Here is a 19,974-nt window from a genome sequence, read left to right as displayed (position 1 = left end):
TCATAAGGGGATTAGAGAGCTGAGGGAGGCAGGGGTTGTCATCAGAAGCCAGATAAAGTGCAGTACACTGACGTTCACAGTGAATGGCTGTACAGGGGGACTGGCCATTGAAGGACAGGCATGCTTACCATGTTGGTATGGATGAGCTTTTCTGTCTAGCATGATCCATTAAATCAGGAAAGCAGGGAGACTGGCAGGTATTTTAGACAAAGGAAGTGTTTTAAAGGTAACAGGATACTTTTTAACACAAGTACATGGTACAACATACACATATCAAGAAAATGAATCGTTGGGGTACAATACATTTTAACAACTTGACCTCTGGAAGATTTACCCCATGACCAGGCCATTTTTTGTGATACGGCACTGCATCGCTGACAATTAACTAACAATTGCACGGTGGTACAACACTGTACCCAAATACAATTTGTGTCAATTTTTCCCACAAATAGAGCTTTCTTTTGGTGGTATTTGATCACCTCTGCGGTTTTTATTTTTTGCGCAATAAACAAAAAAGGACCGACAATTTTGAAAATAAAACAATATGTTTTACTTTCTGCTATGAAAGATATCTAATAAAAAATTTAAAAAATCAAACTTCTTCATCAATTTTGCCCAATATGTGCTACATATCTTTGGTAAAAGAAATCCCAATAAGCATATATTGATTGGTTTGCGCAAAACCTATATTATCTAGAAACTATGGCATATTTTGTTGTATTTTTATACTAGTAATTAGTGATGGCCGAACGGTTCGCCCGGCGGTCGTTTCGCGGCGAATTTCCGACATTCGCGGTCCGCACGTTCGAACGCCTTTTTCCGTCGTTCGCCGCGGCGGACTTACGTGTTTAATGTATACAAGAACTTTAACCTTTGGTGACACGTTTATCATGTGATACAGGACAGCCAATTGAGACATGACAGCACATGGACACTTGTACATTCCCCCTAACCTATAAATACACCCGATCCGGTGGCCATTTTACATTCTTTCTTCTGTTACGATAGGGACAGGTTCCTGTGTGGAGTAGGGAGAGATAAACCACTAGCTATTTGGTACACAAAAGTTCTTTTCAGGACTGGTATAGGTGTTAGGTGTTGATAGGTTTGCTGTGCTGCTGATTCTTGCAGCAGCCTGAGTGTCTTTTGTTAGTTTAGAGAAAGGGAAAGGACGGTGTATGCTACAGGGACAGCCAGATTAGTCTTTCATCATCATCATCATCATCATCATCATTAGCTGTTACTATCAAGGTCCACAAAAGAGCTGTTCCAGTAACCACTAATCGTTCTCTTTTTTTGCCAATTTGTATAGGGACAGGAAGGAAGCAGTGTTGTCAGGCAGTGAGGGTAATTTTAAAGACTTGCTGTTATTATTAGTTCCACAAAGGTTCTTTTCAGGACTGGTATCAGTGGTACAGTAATAGGCTTGTACATGTATAATATTCTTTCTTCCAAATATAGAAAGGATATTATACTTGACTGCTGCCCTTCTGCTGCAGTCTGCTAAACATTCACAACTCACTTGTTCCACAAAAGTTCTTATAAGGACTGGTAACTTGGTATAGGGTGCTACGGTACATAGGCTTGAGTGCGGTACAGTCTGCTGTTCTGTAAGGACCGCTATCGGTCCACAATAGATAGGGTTGACGTGCACCACTGCTGACCGCTGCCCTATACTGCAGCAGTCCTTCAGCGGTATAGGGACTGACGTACAGTCTGCTAATCACTAACACACAACCTGCTTGTTCCACAAAAGTTCTTATAAGGACTGGTAACTTGGTATAGGGTGCTACGGTACATAGGCTTGAGTGCGGTACAGTCTGCTGTTCTGTAAGGACCGCTATCGGTCCACAATAGATAGGGTTGACGTGCACCACTGCTGACCGCTGCCCTATACTGCAGCAGTCCTTCAGCGGTATAGGGACTGACGTACAGTCTGCTAAACACTAATACACAACCTGCTTGGTCCACAAAAGTTCTTATAAGGACTGGTAACTTGGTATAGGGTGCTACGGTACATAGGCTTGAGTGCGGTACAGTCTGCTGTTCTGTAAGGACCGCTATCGGTCCACAATAGATAGGGTTGACGTGCACCACTGCTGACCGCTCACCTATACTGCAGCAGTCCTTCAGCGGTATAGGGACTGACGTACAGTCTGCTAATCACTAACACACAACCTGCTTGTTCCACAAAAGTTCTTATAAGGACTGGTAACTTGGTATAGGGTGCTACGGTACATAGGCTTGAGTGCGGTACAGTCTGCTGTTCTGTAAGGACCGCTATCGGTCCACAATAGATAGGGTTGACGTGCACCACTGCTGACCGCTGCCCTATACTGCAGCAGTCCTTCAGCGGTATAGGGACTGACGTACAGTCTGCTAAACACTAATACACAACCTGCTTGGTCCACAAAAGTTCTTATAAGGACTGGTAACTTGGTATAGGGTGCTACGGTACATAGGCTTGAGTGCGGTACAGTCTGCTGTTCTGTAAGGACCGCTATCGGTCCACAATAGATAGGGTTGACGTGCACCACTGCTGACCGCTGCCCTATACTGCAGCAGTCCTTCAGCGGTATAGGGACTGACGTACAGTCTGCTAAACACTAATACACAACCTGCTTGGTCCACAAAAGTTCTTATAAGGACTGGTAACTTGGTATAGGGTGCTACGGTACATAGGCTTGAGTGCGGTACAGTCTGCTGTTCTGTAAGGACCGCTATCGGTCCACAATAGATAGGGTTGACGTGCACCACTGCTGACCGCTGCCCTATACTGCAGCAGTCCTTCAGCGGTATAGGGACTGACGTACAGTCTGCTAATCACTAACACACAACCTGCTTGTTCCACAAAAGTTCTTATAAGGACTGGTAACTTGGTATAGGGTGCTACGGTACATAGGCTTGAGTGCGGTACAGTCTGCTGTTCTGTAAGGACCGCTATCGGTCCACAATAGATAGGGTTGACGTGCACCACTGCTGACCGCTGCCCTATACTGCAGCAGTCCTTCAGCGGTATAGGGACTGACGTACAGTCTGCTAAACACTAATACACAACCTGCTTGGTCCACAAAAGTTCTTATAAGGACTGGTAACTTGGTATAGGGTGCTACGGTACATAGGCTTGAGTGCGGTACAGTCTGCTGTTCTGTAAGGACCGCTATCGGTCCACAATAGATAGGGTTGACGTGCACCACTGCTGACCGCTGCCCTATACTGCAGCAGTCCTTCAGCGGTATAGGGACTGACGTACAGTCTGCTAAACACGAATACACAACCTGCTTGGTCCACAAAAGTTCTTATAAGGACTGGTAACTTGGTATAGGGTGCTACGGTACATAGGCTTGAGTGCGGTACAGTCTGCTGTTCTGTAAGGACCGCTATCGGTCCACAATAGATAGGGTTGACGTGCACCACTGCTGACCGCTGCCCTATACTGCAGCAGTCCTTCAGCGGTATAGGGACTGACGTACAGTCTGCTAAACACTAATACACAACCTGCTTGGTCCACAAAAGTTCTTATAAGGACTGGTAACTTGGTATAGGGTGCTACGGTACATAGGCTTGAGTGCGGTACAGTCTGCTGTTCTGTAAGGACCGCTATCGGTCCACAATAGATAGGGTTGACGTGCACCACTGCTGACCGCTGCCCTATACTGCAGCAGTCCTTCAGCGGTATAGGGACTGACGTACAGTCTGCTAATCACTAACACACAACCTGCTTGTTCCACAAAAGTTCTTATAAGGACTGGTAACTTGGTATAGGGTGCTACGGTACATAGGCTTGAGTGCGGTACAGTCTGCTGTTCTGTAAGGACCGCTATCGGTCCACAATAGATAGGGTTGACGTGCACCACTGCTGACCGCTGCCCTATACTGCAGCAGTCCTTCAGCGGTATAGGGACTGACGTACAGTCTGCTAAACACTAATACACAACCTGCTTGGTCCACAAAAGTTCTTATAAGGACTGGTAACTTGGTATAGGGTGCTACGGTACATAGGCTTGAGTGCGGTACAGTCTGCTGTTCTGTAAGGACCGCTATCGGTCCACAATAGATAGGGTTGACGTGCACCACTGCTGACCGCTGCCCTATACTGCAGCAGTCCTTCAGCGGTATAGGGACTGACGTACAGTCTGCTAAACACTAATACACAACCTGCTTGGTCCACAAAAGTTCTTATAAGGACTGGTAACTTGGTATAGGGTGCTACGGTACATAGGCTTGAGTGCGGTACAGTCTGCTGTTCTGTAAGGACCGCTATCGGTCCACAATAGATAGGGTTGACGTGCACCACTGCTGACCGCTGCCCTATACTGCAGCAGTCCTTCAGCGGTATAGGGACTGACATACAGTCTGCTAAACACTAATACACAACCTGCTTGGTCCACAAAAGTTCTTATAAGGACTGGTAACTTGGTATAGGGTGCTACGGTACATAGGCTTGAGTGCGGTACAGTCTGCTGTTCTGTAAGGACCGCTATCGGTCCACAATAGATAGGGTTGACGTGCACCACTGCTGACCGCTGCCCTATACTGCAGCAGTCCTTCATCGGTATAGGGACTAAGAGTTTTGTCACAGGGTCATTTAAAAAATGACAGGCAGAGGAAGAGGCAGGCCCTTCCGCAGGGGTGGTAGGGGTAGGGCAGGAGCAACAGGCTTGAGCCAAAGTGGGAAGTTGCAGAAGGTGCGTTCAATTACTTTAAAGGATGCACCAGACTTGGTTGAGTGGCTCGCTCAGCCTTACTCTTCTGCACCCTCCTCATCCTCTCGATCTGCACCCTCTTCTTCACTCTCTGCTATGTGCACCCCCAAAGACACTACCACCAACAACACGACCACCACCACCACCACCACATACCTTCCGCTTGAGTCACTGGAATTATTTTCCGATCCATATCAAGAGGACATTTCTGATGCGCAGCCACTCTTGGTATTGGATCAGGAAGAGGAGGTAGCAACAAGCGCTACTCAGCAGTCTGACGCCAGTACCCAGATCAGCCCAAGGAGGAGGTTGGTCCCCGGTGTTGCTGCCTACTCCGAGATCTCTACTTATAGCGGTGGGGAAGGTGACGTTGATGATGACGTGTCTAGTGATGTCACGTGGGTGCCCACAAGAGAGGAAGAGGAGGGGAGTTCAGAGGGAGATATGGACCAGCAGATAGGGAGGAGAAGCAGCAATGACTTACATTGCACAGCAGGGACAAAGCAGACTGCAAATGTATCAGGAGCGAGTCATCGACCATGTACGGTCACATCTGGCGCTCCCAGGACACCGGCACATGGCTCCGCAGTGTGGGCTTTTTTTAACGTGTCCGCTGCTGACAATAGCGTTGCCATCTGCAATCTTTGCAGTCAACGCGTTAGTCGCGGTAAGCCCAATACTCACCTAGGGACGACCGCCTTAAGAAGGCACATGAGCAGCCATCACCGAGCCCAGTGGGAGCAACGGAACACACAAAGCCACACTGCAGGCTCTCACCGTCCAGCCTCGTCTTCTACTTCTCCTTCTCCTCTCTCCTCACAATTGTCCTCCACTCCACCTTCCATCACGCCAAGCTCACATTTTTCTGCAAAAAGGCAGGCTTCCGTGGGCCTAATGTTTGAGCGTAAAAAAATGATGACGCCGGATAACCCTCTTGCCCAACGGTTGGCGGCTGGCTTGTCAGAACTCATAGCCCGCCAACTACTGCCATATAAACTGGTGGACTCGGAGGCCTTTCGCAAATTTGTGGCCATTGGAACACCACAATGGAAGGTCCCAGGAAGGAAGTATTTCTCAGAGAAGGGCATCCCAGAGCTATATGGCCATGTTCAGCGGCAAGTGAATGTATCTCTGGCACACAGTGTCGGTGCCAAGATACATCTGACCACAGACACGTGGTCTAGCAAACACGGGCAGGGAAGGTATATCAGTTTTACTGCCCACTGGGTGAACCTTCTGACGGCCGTCAAGCATGTAACCCGTGGCACCCGTGTAGATTTGGTTTTACCGCCACGGATTGCATGCAGGCCTGACTCTTCTTCTCCTCCTCCTACTCCATCCTCCTCCCTCTCCTCCTCAGCTGCCTCCTCCTTTTCCGCTGCTAGCGTCTCTTCCACTGCACCGCCCAAGCTCCCCAGAACCTATTCCACATGCCAGGTGAGACGTTGCCATGCCGTGCTGCGTCTGTTGTGCCTGGAAGCAAAGAGCCACACTGGCCCGGCACTCCTTTCAGCTTTGCGTTCACAGGCAGATGAGTGGCTAACACCGCTCAATTTGACAGTTGGTAAAGTGGTGTGTGACAACGGTGCCAATCTGCTTAGCGCATTGAAACAGGGCAAAATCACGCACGTGCCGTGCATGGCACACGTCTTAAACTTGGTCGTGCAGCGATTCCTTGTCAAATACCCTGGGGTCCAGGACATCTTGCGGCAGGCAAGGAAAATCTCGGCCCATTTCAGAAGATCTTACACGGCCATGGCTCGCCTTGCTGACATTCAGCGGCGACACCATCTGCCGGTCAGACGTCTTATTTGCGATTGCCCGACGCGATGGAACTCAACCTTCTATATGCTTGATAGGCTGCTCCAGCAGAAACGTGCAGTTAACGTCTACCTGTATGAACTCTGCGAAAGAAACGGTTCTGGGGAGCTGGGTTTTTTTTCACCGCGCCAGTGGCTGCTCATGCGCGACACATGCAGACTTCTGCGGCCATTTGAGGAGATCACCAAACTGGTCAGTCGCAGCCATGGCGCCATCAGTGACATGGTACCTTATGCCTTCTTTCTGGAGCGTGCATTGCGTCGTGTCATTGATCAGGCTGTGGAGGAGCAGGAGCGGGAAGATGAGGAAGTCGCAATGCTGGATGAATTCCCAGGGGGGGCTACTCTATCTGAGACAAGTCAACAACAGGAGTCTGATGAGGAGTCAGAGGAGGATGGTGCCGGGGCGGATGAGCAGGAGCAAGAAGAGCATGCTTTAAACCTTTCTGGGATCCCTGTTGTGCGAGGATGGGGAGAGGAGAATGAAGAGGACGACATTATCCTGGATGATGAGCAGGAGCCAGGCCACCACACCGCTTCCACTTTAGTGCAAATGGGGGCCTTCATGCTCCAGTGTTTTAATAGGGACCCCCGTATAAAAAGCATGAGGGTCAAGGACCAGTACTGGGTGGCAACGTACTTAGACCCCCGGTACAAACACAAAATGGCGGAAATGTTACCGCCGTCGCAGAGGGCTGTCAGAATGCAGCACTTCCAGGCCTTGCTTCGAGAAATGCTGCATTCTGCTTTTGCGTGCGCTGGCAGAGGAGCAATTCCCACTCCCAGAGAAGGATTTGCGGGTACCAATCCAACAGCGCCTGCAAGAAGAGGCCGGTTTGAAGATGTGTTGGTGACTTCGGATATGAGGTCATTCTTTCAGCCGACCCATCGACAGGTGTCATCCGGATCCAGCATCAGGGAACGCCTAGACCGTCAGGTGTCCGACTACATTGGGTTAACGGCCGATGTGGACGCTCTGAGGAGTGATGAACCCCTAGACTACTGGGTGGGCAGGCTTGACCTCTGGCCAGAGCTTGCCCAATTTGCAATCGAACTGTTGGCTTGCCCCTCATCCAGTGTCCTGTCCGAAAGGACGTTCAGCGCAGCAGGGGGGATTGTGACCGATAAGCGTACTCGCCTAGCTCACCACAGTGTTAACTACCTCACATTTCTAAAAATGAATGAGGCATGGATCTCGGAGGAATTCAACACATGTGACCAGTAGACCATGTATATGTCTATAAACTATTTTTTTAATCAAGCACACAGACCTTCTTAATTCATTTGGCTCACTTCCTTGACCCAAAAAAGCACACCGTACTATATGCCCCTACCCTCCTCTTTGAAGAGGTTGAGCGGTGTCATATTTCTACTGGGGCTGCTTATGATATCCCTGTGCTGTGCTGACTTCCTCCTGGGGGTTCTTATTATGAAGGGATCACACTATCCCTGTGCTGTGCTGACTTCCTCCTGGGGGTTCTTATTATGAGGGGATCACACCATCCCTGTGCTGTGCTGACTTCCTCCTGGGGCTGCTTACGGTGCTGCTGTCAGTGCTGTATGTCACGGTGCTGCTGTCAGCGCTGTATGTCACGGTGCTGCTGTCAGCGCTGTATGTCACGGTGCTGCTGTCAGCGCTGTATGTCACGGTGCTGCTGTCAGCGCTGTATGTCACGGTGCTGCTGTCAGCGCTGTATGTCACGGTGCTGCTGTCAGCGCTGTATGTCACGGTGCTGCTGTCAGCGCTGTATGTCACGGTGCTGCTGTCAGCGCTGTATGTCACGGTGCTGCTGTCAGCGCTGTATGTCACGGTGCTGCTGTCAGTGCTCTGTATTACGGTGCTGCTGTCAGATGCCTCTATCACGGTGCATGTGTCATTCCGGTATGTCACGCTGCTGGTGATCATCTCCTGCACCCTCTTCTTTGCCTACCCTGGTCCCTGACCTTCCCTCTCCTCCATTGCCTTCATTAGCTCCATAGTCCTGAATTGTTAGAACAATTTCCCAAATAAAATAAAAATGCTTGTAGTTATCGATCCCAAATTCACCTCATACATGTATTATGTCATTGTCCAGATGGTGGGACTACGTTTTACCCCCTAATAATTACCACGTGGCCGCAAATTCGACATGAAGGTTTGCAAAGTTCGCCTCCCATTGAAGTCAATGGGGCCCGCGGCGAACGTTCGGTTTCGCGAACGTTTGGGTCCGTTCGCATTTCGCGTTCGCGAAACGTCCCGTCGGAAGTTCGTCCATCACTACTAGTAATGACAACGATCAGTGACTTATAGCAGGACTGCGATATTGCGGCAGGCAAATCGGACACCTAAATTACACTTTTTGGGGACTAGTGACACTAATACAGTGATCAGTGTTAAAATATATGTACTGTTACTGTACTAATGACAGTGGCAGGGAAGGGGTTAACATCAGGGGAGATCAAAGGGTTAACTGTGTGCTTAGGTTGTGCTTACTCCCTGTGGGGAAGGTACTTTGACTAGGGGAAGGCAAAGATCCGTGTTCATGCTTTGCAGAAACACAGGATCAATACTTTTCCTTCTGACAGAATGACAATCTGCCTTGTTTACATAAGCAGATTGTTGTTCTGCCTGTGTCCTGAGTAATCTGTGAGTGCCGGTGGACACAGAGTCCGCAGTACCCACTGCTGAGCTCCTGCTGTGTGTGATCACAGCGGGAGCAGTTGGCCAGCGACACGCAGGTGTGCCCCAGACCTGGAAGTGTCAGATCAGGTACTAGATACGTAATCTGGTGTAGAGTGGCCACCCTGCCGCAGTAAAAGTATGGTGGGTGGTCCGCAAGTGGTTAAGCATGGGATCTATGGCAGCTGTTGACACAGGAAAAGGTTGACCACACTCACAGGTGTCAGTGGCTCTTCATCCAGATTGCGGGTTGGACTCGCACCTAAAGGTTGGAGAGAACAATTGTGCTCACCTGGAAAGGCTTAGCTGCCTTTCCTCCCCCAGCTATGGCAGCTCCTCAGGGGAAAATCACCCAACAAGAATGTGTGAGGTTCTTCACTGGATAGAGTCTCTACAGCAAAAGACTCAGAGGCTGCTACAACTGTAGACATGTCTTCTGGAGGGGAAGACATTCAAGCATGCTTACAACCTTTGTATTCAGAGTCATAAATAAAAGTTGAAATGTGGCCCATAAACTCTTGCATAACTACTGAGAACTCCTCCATAGTGGAGCTAAAGAGGACTCTTAGGAGTGTATGGACTTATGCAGGGGACAATGGTCCAGGCTGCCAGTGTCAGATCCTTGAAGAGGGACACTGCAAGCCATCCCAGAACTGTTCATGAGCTGGAGAGACTCAATATGGAGGGACTGCACCCCCTTGCACTTAGGACCTAACCAGTTTCAATGTCTAACAGAGACAACTTAATTTAGAACACTAGGTAAAAACCTTGGACATAGATGAACTGGCTGCTGAGAGCAGGAGATGTTCAAATGACTGGAGGCGACTAAGTCACTGTAGGCGGCACCAAGGACTAACTGAGGTGGAATTGTGTGTCTCTTGTGAAATAGATGAATGGCTAGAATGCTACCAAATGCTTAAAGGAAGGAACAGAGTGAAGTGCATGCACGTGACACTCCAAACAGTGACACAGCACTTAATTGAGCAGTGTCAGTATATTAACCCATTCTGTTGAGACCAACAGGAAACAGGTATAATGATGGTGTACATTGGTTATAATAAATGCAGTAGTTCCCAATGCTAGGCACACATTATTATTATTATTATTATTATACATGATTTATATAGGGCCAACAGATTTAGACAATGTAGAGGGGGCACAGCACAATTACAGTACAGTTCAATACAGAAGGGACGGGAGGGCATTTGGCCTACTCATACTCATAGCCTACTCATACAAAAGTCTTCCAAAGACTCTACAACTAACTCAGTAAACTAAGTTCTGGAAAGTGTCACAAGCAGATCCCAATGCTAAAAGGTCACATTCTAGGCAGACTTTGCAATCGTCCAGTCCAGTAGGATCTGAGTACAGCTTTCCAAGGTATTGATGAGGGTAAGATGATCCAGATAGTTGCATAAAGAGAGTAGCTTGGGCAGCATCTAGATGAAGTCTTGAATAAAGCAAAAAACAAACTTGCAATAAATGAAATGGTTATTAAAACAGTTAGGCCTTTCCCAGTAGAGAAAAGACACCCATCCTTCTAGGATCCTTAATGAACAAGAAATAAATACCTTTTTTTTTAAACTCCTATGCACTTTTTTGCGTGATTAATATGAACAAATGATCCTGAAAAAAATGTACTTGTTTAGTAATCACCCCAGTGAATCAAAATCACAGGAGTACAATGTTGATCCTTTTCTGCAGGTATAAAGGCAATCTCGTTTGTATCTGGTTGTATCTGCTTTATTCAGTCAGTTATGTAATCTGTGGAACATTTCAATCACAACTGTACATCTCTTTAGTTTTCATTTATATACTCATGTTTTTCAGCTTAAAATAGAAATGATAGGCAAATATTGTTTGTGTATAGATATAAAAAAAAATTATAGTTACCCTTTTTTCCCTTTTATATAAGTGATTGCATTCCCTCTGTTCTAGGATATGGTATAGGATATGGGTCTGGTATGGATTTTGGGGCGGATGCCACACCATTTTGTTTGTTTTTCTAGCATGGAGCCCCTCTTAAAAATTCATGTCAGGCTCTTATTAGTACATTCAGCATAGGTGGTGAAAAAATTAGAGGGAATCAAGCCAACCCCCCCCCCCCCCCCTTCCTGAAACATATCAGTCCACATGTCCTGCAGAAGAAGAACATGGTGTGGGTCCATAAAAAAACACACCAGATGCTTATTCTAGACAGGGGTCTAATATGAATTAAGGGGACCCCATGAAAAAAACGGCATGGGTCCCACCCAAAATCTATACCAGATCCTTTCCAGGCATGCAGCCTGCTGATCAGGAAAGAGAGGAACAACAGCTGACACCTCTCTCTTCTAAGTGAAGAGTATCTAGATGTCCTAGAAGCTGCACATTAATACAAGACCCACTGTGTGATGGTAAATGGGCAGGCTTCCAAGCTAACTGACCAGGAAAGAGAGGAGCAGCAGGTGACACTCCTCTCCACTAAACTATACCAAGCCACATGCCCTCAACCCTATGTTGATTGGGACAAGGGCCTCATCCCCACATCTTTGGCCTAGTGGATGTGGTGCCCTGTGGGGGGTAGTTATAGGAATTTTTCTTTAGAAAAAGGTGAACCCCAGAGATACCCAGGCCATTCCCCTATGTGAATGAATTTGTGGTATTTAGTACTTCTTGTTACTCTTTCACGAAAAAATAAAAAAATTAACAAAGTAAATAAACACACTGTAAAGAATTGTATTAATATATATTATATTATATTATATTATAGTATATTATATTATATTATATTATATATTTATTAATTTATTAATAAAAAGAAAACCCCATGATGCAAACTGGATGTTAATAACATTGTCCAGCAATGTAGATCCATCTTAAATCATCCAACTTTGCTGTTGGATGAACAGTCAATTCCATTTTGATAATTTTATCCATTAACTCAGTGATAAGGTTATTAGTAACACTGTATAATACACCTCATTTTAAGAAGAACATATACCTCAAATACCGAGGACTAGGAGTTGCCTTGGTTAGTGCGCTTGTTTACAATTTTGGTTATTGTGATACTAGCTGTTGCCTTTTGTATAACTTACTAAATAACTAAGTAGACATCTGCATCTGACCTTACAATGGTTCTAAAGGCAGAAGGCTTTTTGTATCTTAATGCATTCTCTGTAGGCTCTCTCTGCTTTCTGCCTCCTCATTGGCTCAGAGACAGCAGTAGAAGCCATTGCAGGAGCCATTGGCTCCTGCTGCTGTCAATCACAGCCAATGATGAGGGAACATCAATAGACATAAGCAGTGAGACTTCTGAGTGGGCCCGCAATAGGGGAGGAGCCAGGGAACCCATGAAGAGGAGGATTGGGGCTACTCTGTACAAAAACATTGCACATAAAATGTTAGTATGGCATGTTTGTTTTTTTAATCACTTGCCGGCCGCCGCACGCCGATGTACGTCGGCAGAATGGCACGGGCAGGCATATTGGCGTACAGGTACGTCCATGCCTTCCCGCGGGTGGGGGGACCGATCGGGCCCCCCCGGTGCCAGTGGCGGTCGAATTCCGTGCAGGAGCGATCCGGGATGAGGGGGCAGCCATTCATTCATAGCCACCCACTCGCGATCGCTCCTGACGAATGAAAGTGCTTCCCCTACATCACTTCCTCTCCTGTATTGTAAACACAGGCAGAGGAAGTGATGTAATCTCTCCTTGTGTCGGTCTTTTTCGTTCCGGCACCAAGGAGAGATGATCAGTGAGTTGCACCAACACACTACACTAACAGTAGAACACGCCAGGCACACTTTCACCCCCCCTTCACCCCCCCGATCACCCCCAATCACCCCTGCACCCCCAGTCACAGTGACACCAATTTCATTTTTTATTTTTTTATTATTGCATTGGTGTCATTTGTGACTGCAATAACTGTTAGGGCAGTTAGGGTTAGCCCCCTTTAGGTCTAGGGTACCCCCCTAACCCCCCAATAAAGGTTTAACCCCGTGATCACCCCCCGCCGCCAGTGTCACTAATAAGCGATCGTTTTTCTGATCGCTGTATTAGTGTCACAGATGACGCTAGTTAGGCAGGTAGGTATTTAGGTTCGCCGCAGCCTTCTTATAGCGTCAGGGACCCCCATATACTACCGCATAAAGCCCCCTGATTGCCCCCTAGTTAACCCTTTCACCAGTGATCACCATATAACTGTTACAGGTGACGCTGGTTGGTTGGCTATTTTTTTTAAAGTTTCAGGGCACCCGCCATTGATTACCTAATAAAGGTTTAACCCCCTGATCACCCGGCGGGTGATATAAGTTTGAGGGTCATATAGGGTCTGCATCACCCCAGGCAGCGTCAGGTTAGTTCCAGTACCACTAACACCCACGCGCAAAGCATACACTTCCCTTAGTAATATAGTATCTAAACAGATCAATATCTGATCTGATCAGATCTATATTAGCGTCGCCAGCAGTTTAGGTTTCCCAAAAACGCATTGTTAGCGGGATCAGCTCAGATACCTGCTAGCACCTGCGTTTAGCGCCTCCGCCAAGCCCAGCCCAGCCCACCCAAGTGCAGTATCGATCGATCACTGTCACTTACAAAACACAACACACATAACTGCAGCGTTCACAGAGTCAGGCTTGATCCCTGCGATCACTAACAGTTTTTTTTGTAGCGTTTTGATACAGTCGCTGACAGCCTAGGTGCTTTTTTACCTGCGAGTCTCACTAGTGTACCCCTAAATTTAGAGCCCAAAATGGCAAAGCGAAGGTACACTAGTGAAGAGGCCTACACGTTTCTGAGCATGACAGATAGTGAAGAGAAAGTCACTCATCTGTCAGATTCAGGCTCAGAATACGATCCTGTAGAGGACAGCGGCTCCATGACAGATAGCTCTGACGACGGAGATGAGGTCCCTGTTAAGGGCAGGCGTACCCGATCCTGAACTTCTTCTGTTGTTGAGGTGCAAGAATCGCAGGTCCCTCATATGGAGCAGAGACGTACTAGAGCCGGTCATCGTTCTGGTAAACTGGCAAGCACCAGCGGCCTAGTACACCTTGGACATACATCCAGCACTGCAGTATCACGTGGTGACGTGGCGAGTCCCATAAGTGCAGTTCAAGCTGGCGAGATGGCAAGCACAAGTAGTGTCCCGCTGCCACCAAGACGAAGACAAAGACAGGCCCGCCGTACCCATAGTGCCCTTCCTGCAGAATTCGGCAATCCTGATTGGGTGCCCACCACTTCTGCAGAACCCGTTCTTACCCCATTCACTGGCCAACCTGGCATTAACGTGGAAACAGTTGATTTTACGCCACTTGATTTTTACTCACTGTTTTTCACTGAAGATCTCTATAGATCTATTGTGGACCAAAGCAATTTGTACGCTGGTCAACACATTGCCACTATTCCCTGGTCCGCCCTTGCCAGACATTGGAAACCAATTACGGTTTCCAAATTTAAGATCTTTCTGGGCCTCTCCCTCAACATGGGCATAACCAAAAAAAGTGAGTTGCGGTCATATTGGTCCACTGACCCAATTCACCATATGCACGTGTTCTCTGCTTCCATGTCCAGGTCACAATACGAGCAGATTTTGCGGTTCATGCACTTCAGCGACAATGAACTCTGTCGTCCTCGTGGAGACCCTGCATACGACCTTAGAAAGCCTGAAGGCAGTGCTTGGCTTTCGGGGCCCTGTACGCAGCTAGGCTCCCAAAAAATCCCACACATGTGGTATCCCCGTACTCAGAAGAAGCAGCAGAATTTATTTTGGGGTGTCATTTCACATATGCCCATGGCATGTGTGAGCAATATATAATTTAGTGACAACTTTGTGAAAAAAAAAAAAGTTTGTAATTTTCCCACAACTTGTGGCAAAATATAAAATATTCCATGGACTCAACATGCCTCTCAGCAAATAGCTTGGGGTGTCTACTTTCTAAAATGGGGTCATTTGTGGGGGTTTTTTGCCATCTTGGCATTTTATGGCCTTCAAAACTGTAATAGGTAGCGAGGAGTGAAATTACAAATGTATGCCCTTAGAAAGCCTGAAGGCGGTGCTTGGTTTTCGGGGCCCCGTACGTGGCTAGGCTTCCAAAAAGTCGACCACATGTGGTATCCCCGTACTCAGGAGAAGCAGCAGAATGTATTTTGGGGTACAATTCCACATATAACCATGGCATGTGTGAGCAATATATCATTTAATGACAACTTTGTGTAAAAAAAAAAAATTAGTTTTTTGTCATTATTCAATCGCTTGAGGCAAAAAAATAAAATATTCCATGGACTCAACATGCCTCTCAGCAAATAGCTTGGGGTGTCTACTTTCTAAAATGGGGTCATTTGTGGGGGTTTTTTGCCATCTTGGCATTTTATGGCCTTCAAAACTGTAATAGGTAGCGAGGAGTGAAATTACAAATGTATGCCCTTAGAAAGCCTGAAGGCGGTGCTTGGTTTTCGGGGCCCCGTACGTGGCTAGGCTTCCAAAAAGTCGACCACATGTGGTATCCCCGTACTCAGGAGAAGCAGCAGAATGTATTTTGGGGTACAATTCCACATATAACCATGGCATGTGTGAGCAATATATCATTTAATGACAACTTTGTGTAAAAAAAAAAAATTAGTTTTTTGTCATTATTCAATCGCTTGAGGCAAAAAAATAAAATATTCAATGGGCTCAACATGCCTCTTATCAATTTCCTTAGGGTGTCTACTTTCCAAAATGGGGTAATTTGGGGGGGTTTTGTACTGCCCTGCCATTTTAGCACCTCAAGAAATGAGATAGGCAGTCATATACTAAAAGCTGCGTAAATTCCAGAAAATGTACCTTAGTTTGTAGACGTGACAACTTTTGTGCAAACCAATAAATATACACTTATTGACTTTTTTTTTTTTACCAAAGACATGTGGCTGAATACATTTTGGCCTAAATGTATGACTAAAATTGAGTTTATTGGATTTTTCTAATAACAAAAAGTAGAAAATATAATTTTTTTTCAAAATTTTCGGTCTTTTTACGTTTATATCGCAAAAAATAAAAATCGCAGAGTCAGTCAAATACCTTTAAAAGAAAGCTCTATTTGTGGGAAAAAAAGGACGCAAATTTTGTTTGGGTACAACATTGCATGACCGCGCAATTACCAGTTAAAGCAGCGCAGTGCCAAATTGTAAAAAGACCTCTGGTCATTGACCAGCAAAATGGTCCGGTCTGAAAGTGGTTAAAGAAAAAATGTTTACATTTAGAATCACTTTAACCTAGCTTATATGTAACAATTTGGTTATGAAGACTTGAAGTGATGCTTAAGTCTTTTTTTTAGTTAAAAACAACAAACATGTTATACCTACCTGCCCGGTCAAGTTGTTTTTGCACAGAGCAGGCCAGAGTCTCCTCTTCTTGGGTCCCTCTTTGGTGCCCATGGCCCCTCCCTCCAATTGAGTGTCTCCACAACAAGCAGCTTGCTATGGGGACACCCGAGTTGAGCCACAGCTCCCTGTGTCAGACATGGAGCCCAACCCGGTCCTGTCCCCCTTTCTCTCCTCATTGACAGACTGGATTTGATTGACAGCAGCGGGAGCCCATGGCGCTGTGCTACTGTCTCAGCCAGCAAGGAGGGGAGACACTCCTGCAACATCGCTGGATCGAGATAGGGCTCACGTAAGTATTAGGGGCTGAGGGGGGCTGCTGCACACAGAACGCATTAAGATAAAAAAAACTGCCTTTACGATCCCTTTAAAGCATGTATGCCATTTACACTATTTTACTAAGCATGGGTTTTAATATGACACAACATTAGAAAGCGTGCAAGCACCTGATATGTTGATACAGGGGAAGCAGCAATAAAAGGTGTGATGGATGTCTGTGGAATCATTCGGTTTGTTGCAATGTTGTAAGGGGGAGAATAAAATCTGCAGGGAAAAAAATTAAAAAAAAAGTTAGTTATATTTTTTGTTAAAGAAATCGCCATTAAAAGCCTGAATAAACTAGTAAATATTTGAATATTGAATATAGGTATTAGAGATCGGCTTGAGCGTGTTCGAAATCCCACACTCCCGATCCCGCCAGAACGCCGACACTGCACACTGCTAATCACAAACAGACACACACAGCTCCAAAGAACGGGAAATGTCTCATTGCCTGTGATTAGCAATGTGCATAGTCGGTTTCCTGGCGGGATCGGGCAGGTGGGATTTCAAACACACCTGGGCCCATCTCTAATAGGCATCTTAAATTGTGTGTCAAGACAACAAAATATTTGAGTTTTTAGGAGAAGAATTAGAATCCCTGTCTGTTTTTTTATTACTGCTGCCTGTGTATTTTAGAGAGATTTCTGCTCACTTCCTTTTCTGCTGAAAATGGTTTTACCATACAGGAAGCGAGGGAAAATCTGCAACAGGGACACACACAAAATCTCACAGAAGTTACAGCATTCTAGTCTACAAAAGAAAACCATTTTTATTCATTTATGTCCTACTTTATCCAAAACTAAGAAAAAAAAGTTTTGAATAGACATACACTTTGAAGTCACATGATGTGACACTATAATTCTCACAACCAAATGCAAAAGATTAAATCAATTTCACTTACCCATTCTGTATAGCTGCTGTTGGATCGTACGTTAGTGTCATCCCAGTCTGTATTCAAAGAAGAATAAAATGCATTATACATACTTCACAAGATTCATAAGCAAGACTACATTAAACCTAATTTTTTTTATAATACACGTGATTTTAAAATAACTGAAACATTATCAAGATGTATTTGCCCCACAGTAATTATCATTGCCAATGGAGACTGAGAAATGGTTATTGCCTAATTTTCACAACTCTTCAACCTATGGTTTCTTTGTTATGTGGAAGAAAAAGCAGTTGTGGAAGTGCTTGCTGTTTGCTGTTTATGAGCTATAACAAATGCACTTTGATGAAAAAAATAAATAAATAAACTTCTAATGTAAGGGTCATGTTTGACAGCCTAAAGTGAACCCGTAGCTTTTTGAAAGGCAAAGTGAAAGGTTCTCTGTATAGCCTACCTCCTCTACAAGCTTCTGCTCCACCCTATTCCGCTTCCACAGCCACTAGTAGAAAGTGCTACATAAGCTCCATGTGTTCTAGCCTACACTGAGCTTTCAAATTGCTTGATAGTGGGAGGAAGGGGAGAAGGTCACATGATTACCCATACTAGGAAGTACTGGGTATGCCCAAGGGCTCCTTCTGGCAACCAGGTGGCAGGGGAAGGTAACACAACTAGAAGAGGTGGACTATAAAAAGAACCTGTTATTTTGCCCAAATTCTGCTTTACACTTTTTGAAAATACTTAAACAGCAATAGCCATGCAACTATATAAACAAGTAGTTCCCTATATCCAGACACTATGAGCATTTGAGAGGGGCAGACAACTAAAATTGTAATTTCATCTAGTTTTTTATTGATTGATGTCTCTCTCTTTCTAAGGGTAAGTTCACACAAGAACAGACAGTTGCCGGAGTTTCGACTGCATTCTAGAGAACAGTGTGGTCAACGCATCACACGCGGTTTCCTTTGTTTTTGTTTGTTTTCATTTTTGTTTTGTTTTTCACAAACTTTATTTGAAGTGTTTAAAAGTACACTTCATTCATGCTTATGTAAAGTAGCATGATGTGCTGCCCTGCTGTGCCATGCCATGTGATTCTGTACAGTGCGCTGCAAAAAATGGAGGATGTCTGCAGTGTGAATGGGACACACAGAAAGCAATTATTTTCTGTATGTTCTTCTGGTGACAGCCATTTTACAATGCAGTGAATGTGTGAATTCCTCTTAAAGGTGTCAGAAGTCTTTCCTTAAAGGCTCCTTTTTGAGTTTGACTGCGACCCCATAAAATAAAGGGAAATTACCTCTATAAAGAACCACCACAGGTGTGCTATAATTTGCAATATTTGTTGTATATATATATATATATATATATATATATATATATATATATATATATATACACACACAGTATATATCTATTGTATATATTAGAATATATTAACGTATATCAGCAGGTGGTCATGGCAACGTGGCCACATTCAACCTTTATTGAAATGGGTGAAATAACGACACTGTCTTTGCCATGGAGGTGCAGGGCACTATCTGAGGGTGATTTTACAGGATGTTTTACGAGTGCAATCTTCATGTCTATATTTGTGTCCTTATACAATATGGATTTTAATAACACCTCTCTAGGGTGCAGTGTGGGTGATATTGGCTCTACTGGGCCTATGTATGTGTGTATATATGTATGTGAGCATATATATATATATATATATATATATATATATATATATATATATATGTAACATAACAAACATGCTGAATATTGAGGCTCAAAACAACTAAACAACATTATTTTAAGTATCAAGGGCTGTTTCTGTGAACTTCTTAAAACTATTAATCCTTGCCTGGATGTACTGTATGTTACTACTATTTTCTGTCATTAAAAGCAATAGCAGAATTGATTTAAATAAATATGCCATTGCATATTTCAACATGACATGAGAAGAATAGCAGTAAGATTGAGGATTTTTTTTCTGCATGAAAATACATATTTTAAGAAACGAGCTCATATATTATGCTGCATAGTTAAGGACTGAGAAAAATACCCTGCATTTTTACCTTGTCAAGTCTATTAAATTAAATTAGTCCCCATCTTCCATTTGCTAAAGTAACACTAAGTCATTTATTATTCTGCCTTTCTGATGTTTGCACACCATTAATGTTTTATAATGATTTGGTGTTACAATATTATGTTTGAAATTTCAGTAGCAGAGCCTGGAAGAAGACATAAATTATCA

General features: G+C 45.1%; 1 protein-coding gene across 1 annotated transcript in view; it reads right to left on the bottom strand.

Annotated features, from left to right (window-relative positions):
* The window catches only part of RBMS3 (RNA binding motif single stranded interacting protein 3), an 859,182-nt gene that overhangs the window by 47,872 nt on the left and 791,336 nt on the right, over window positions 1-19,974 (bottom strand). Inside the window, exons 8-9 of the mRNA XM_077491456.1 lie at window positions 17,751-17,797; window positions 16,975-17,071 (exon numbers count right to left, since the gene is read on the bottom strand). Of these exons, the coding sequence (XP_077347582.1) occupies window positions 16,975-17,071; window positions 17,751-17,797 (144 nt within the window). The remainder of the gene's footprint in view (window positions 1-16,974; window positions 17,072-17,750; window positions 17,798-19,974) is intronic.

The sequence above is a fragment of the Lithobates pipiens genome, unplaced genomic scaffold (genome assembly GCF_037356315.1).
Source record: "Lithobates pipiens isolate NorthernLeopardFrog02 unplaced genomic scaffold, aLitPip1_a1.2 Scaffold_19, whole genome shotgun sequence".
NCBI classification, from domain to species: domain Eukaryota; kingdom Metazoa; phylum Chordata; class Amphibia; order Anura; family Ranidae; genus Lithobates; species Lithobates pipiens.
This window is presented reverse-complemented; position numbering and strand designations above follow the sequence as displayed.